The sequence below is a fragment of the Vigna umbellata genome, chromosome 11 (genome assembly GCF_029865625.1).
Source record: "Vigna umbellata cultivar VRB3 chromosome 11, Vumbellata_1.0, whole genome shotgun sequence".
NCBI lineage: Eukaryota > Viridiplantae > Streptophyta > Magnoliopsida > Fabales > Fabaceae > Vigna > Vigna umbellata.
This window is the reverse complement of record NC_142175.1, coordinates 9,911,552-9,914,496: the sequence shown is the minus strand read 5'-3', so window position 1 is coordinate 9,914,496 and position 2,945 is coordinate 9,911,552. Positions and strand designations below refer to the sequence as shown.

Genomic DNA, 2,945 nt, shown 5'->3' with positions numbered 1-2,945 from the left:
ATTTATAAATGTTATATTTAATTGTAAAAATGTTTATAAAAAAAAATTATGAATAATTTATAAAATTAATGTTTAAAAATTATAAAAATTAAATAATAAACTTATTTTTAATAAATTAAAAAATATAATATACCTAATTTTATTAAGATTTAAATTTTTTAAATTATAATATTAAAATAATTATAAAAGAAACTGAAAAATAAGTTTGCATAATAAATATAAAAAAAAAAAAAGAAATCTAACCGGTTACGCGTTTGCGTAACCGGTTACATGTGTGCCACCAAAATTAATAAGTTCCTGTAACCGGTTACATGCTTCTGTAACCGGTTACGCCATCCCCTTCCAGTGCTTCATACCCCTGTAACCGGTTACGACTCTCCTGTAACCGGTTACGTTCCTTGTGTTACGTATCAAGTGAAGGGCACACACGCAAATCTCTTCAGTTTTGAGAGTGATGAAAACGGAGTGTGTCCCGTAAATCCGTTCTCAATGATCCGTTCATTTCAGCTCAAACGAACAACCATACATTAGTAAATCGTCGCTCTCAAATTCGCATAAACAATACAATCTGTTCATGCGAACACATGCCAAAACATTACATCAGATTTAGGGAGAGAAAAAAAAATATAGTTTGTATGATGTGATACAGAAAGAAAATATAGAGAAAATATAGTTCAGAAACAAAATTGTGTTGGATATGACTTGCAAAAAGAAAGAAAGAAAGAAAATCTCCAACAAGTTCCAGACATCATCATAGTTTCTCTACAGTCTTGCCTAGTATAGTGTGTCATTTACCTGCTCAACTACACTCCATAATGGCATTGAATTCATTCAACTACTCAACAAGAACAGCCACATGGCTGTTAAATCTTAGCCCCATGCCCTTCTCCCTCTATATAACCACAACCACCATATAGCATTCCAAAGCATCTAACCACAGAAAAAAAGGTACCAGACACATAGTTACTAATCTACCTTCCATATCTGGTTCTTGCAAGAGTTGAGTGCTTCATCATGGCTACCATGGCAGCTAGGGTTTCTTTGTTGGCCATTGTGTGCATGGTTCTTAGTGCAACAACCATTCCCAAGGCAGAAGCAGTGGTGACATGTGGGCAAGTTGTGAACAACCTGACCCCATGCATTTCCTATGTGATGTATGGTGGAAGCCCTGTTCCTGAGCCGTGCTGCAATGGGATCAAGAACCTCTATGGCCTGGCTCAGACCAAACCTGATCGCCAAGCTGTTTGCAACTGCATCAAGAATGCTGTTGGTAACAGTGGCTTCAAGTACTCTCCTCGCAATCTCAACATTGCAGCTAGTCTTCCCAAGCAATGTGGTGTAAACATTCCTTACCAGATCAGCCCTAATACTGACTGTAACAGGTACTCCATTACTTGTCTGTAGTATAAACATGTTTGTTTGTCAAAGTCACTTTGTCTTAAACTATTCATTTCTCCTATATTTCTCCTTCCCAGCTTTAGTTTATGAAGAGAAAAGGAGCATTGAACTCATTCCTTCTTTCTTCTTATCTTAACACAGCTTTTACAGTGATTTCTTTACTGAATTTTCCTCTGATGTCAATATCAAGAACCAAAACCTAACTTTTATGTTTGAAGTCATACAAGTTTTAGTCTTTGTGATCTTTTGTTACAGTGAGAAGGTTTTATCTAAGAACTACAATTTATAACCAGTTCTTGTTGTTGTGATGCAGTGTGCAGTGAGGTGGGTGCTTGATGTTTATGTTATACTATGTTTGAATAAAAAAGGCCACGTGACATGACATGGGAATGGCTGGAAATTGCTTCCTTGAGGCTTGTACTGGTTATCTTATGTCTGTGATAAAGTCTGTAACTGAAGTTGGTGAAGCTGCATGTGTAGGCGCCAGTAGAAGATATAGAGTATTATGGGGGAAGGCATAGATGTATGAGCTGTTATTGTCCTATATAAATGAGAATATAACTGAGTTTTATGAGATATGATTAATGATTCTGGTACCTTTTTGAGTGATATGTCTATTTCTTTATTCTTTGACCTAAATTACTATAGGGAAAAGTGGAGGTTTCAAAACTATATATAACATAGTATTTAACTTTATTTAAATTTGGTGATTGCTTGTCTTGGCTAAATAATGTGGCACTTAAATGTTTAAATCATGACGAGTTTAGTTAAGGGTATTAACTAAACCAGTTAAATCAATATATGTTTTTTTTAATAAGTAGAAGATGGAGTTTGCTTATTATAATAAACATGAATAAATTAGACAAACACATTTTCTAATAAGTAGAAATATGCTTATTATATATCTAATAAGTATTTCTTTTAGAAAGATAAATACTAACTATACATTGTTTTTTGTTTCCTTTTGTACGAGAAATACAATTTTGCAAAAGTATTAGCAATGCATTAAAGTTTTTTTTTTCAAAAAACATAACTTAGTAAGTGTTATGCGACACTTTATGTGAGAATTGGGCGAAAATCTACGGCTCTGATCTCATTGTCTCTTATCTCAATTAATTCTGACTGTTTATGAATAGAAAATTAGAAATTGTTTTCTGACAGGGCACTGTTTTATGAATGAGACAGACTATCTTAACATGACTTCTCATTTTCAAATTTTCAAATAACCACATTTAAATTGTTCGGGTAAGAATCGATAACTTCTATAAGACGCAAAAATATTTCCTTTAATATGTTGAAATGTATTTTTTTCTCCATTATCATTAGAAGATAAGTGGGTGTTTCTAAAGATATTTCGATCTTCAAGTTATATTAAATATATAGGTGAAGTAATATATATTTAATCAATTAGTATTGTGTATATTAGAATCTTCACACTATTTATAGTATTTAGCTATGCATACTTTGAAATGTGCTCAAGACGGGTTTAATCTTTGATTAGTGTTTAATTGTCTTATTATTTTTATGCTTAACACAAGATGGAGAAA

At 32.8% G+C, this 2,945-nt stretch overlaps 1 protein-coding gene across 1 annotated transcript; it reads left to right on the top strand.

The window, feature by feature from the left end:
* Positions 1-914: 914 nt before the first annotated feature.
* On the top strand, positions 915-1,974 carry LOC124822330 (non-specific lipid-transfer protein 1-like). Its single transcript, XM_047294322.2, has 2 exons — positions 915-1,382; positions 1,712-1,974. Exons 1-2 carry the CDS (start codon positions 1,015-1,017, stop codon positions 1,719-1,721), a joined length of 378 nt encoding a protein of 125 aa, XP_047150278.1. The 5' UTR covers positions 915-1,014; the 3' UTR covers positions 1,722-1,974.
* Positions 1,975-2,945: the final 971 nt, after the last annotated feature.

Excerpts from the sequence above, each read along its gene's own strand:
- LOC124822330 (XM_047294322.2), top strand. The coding sequence starts at position 1,015 with ATGGCTACCATGGCAGCTAGGGTTTCTTTGTTGGCCATTGTGTGCATG.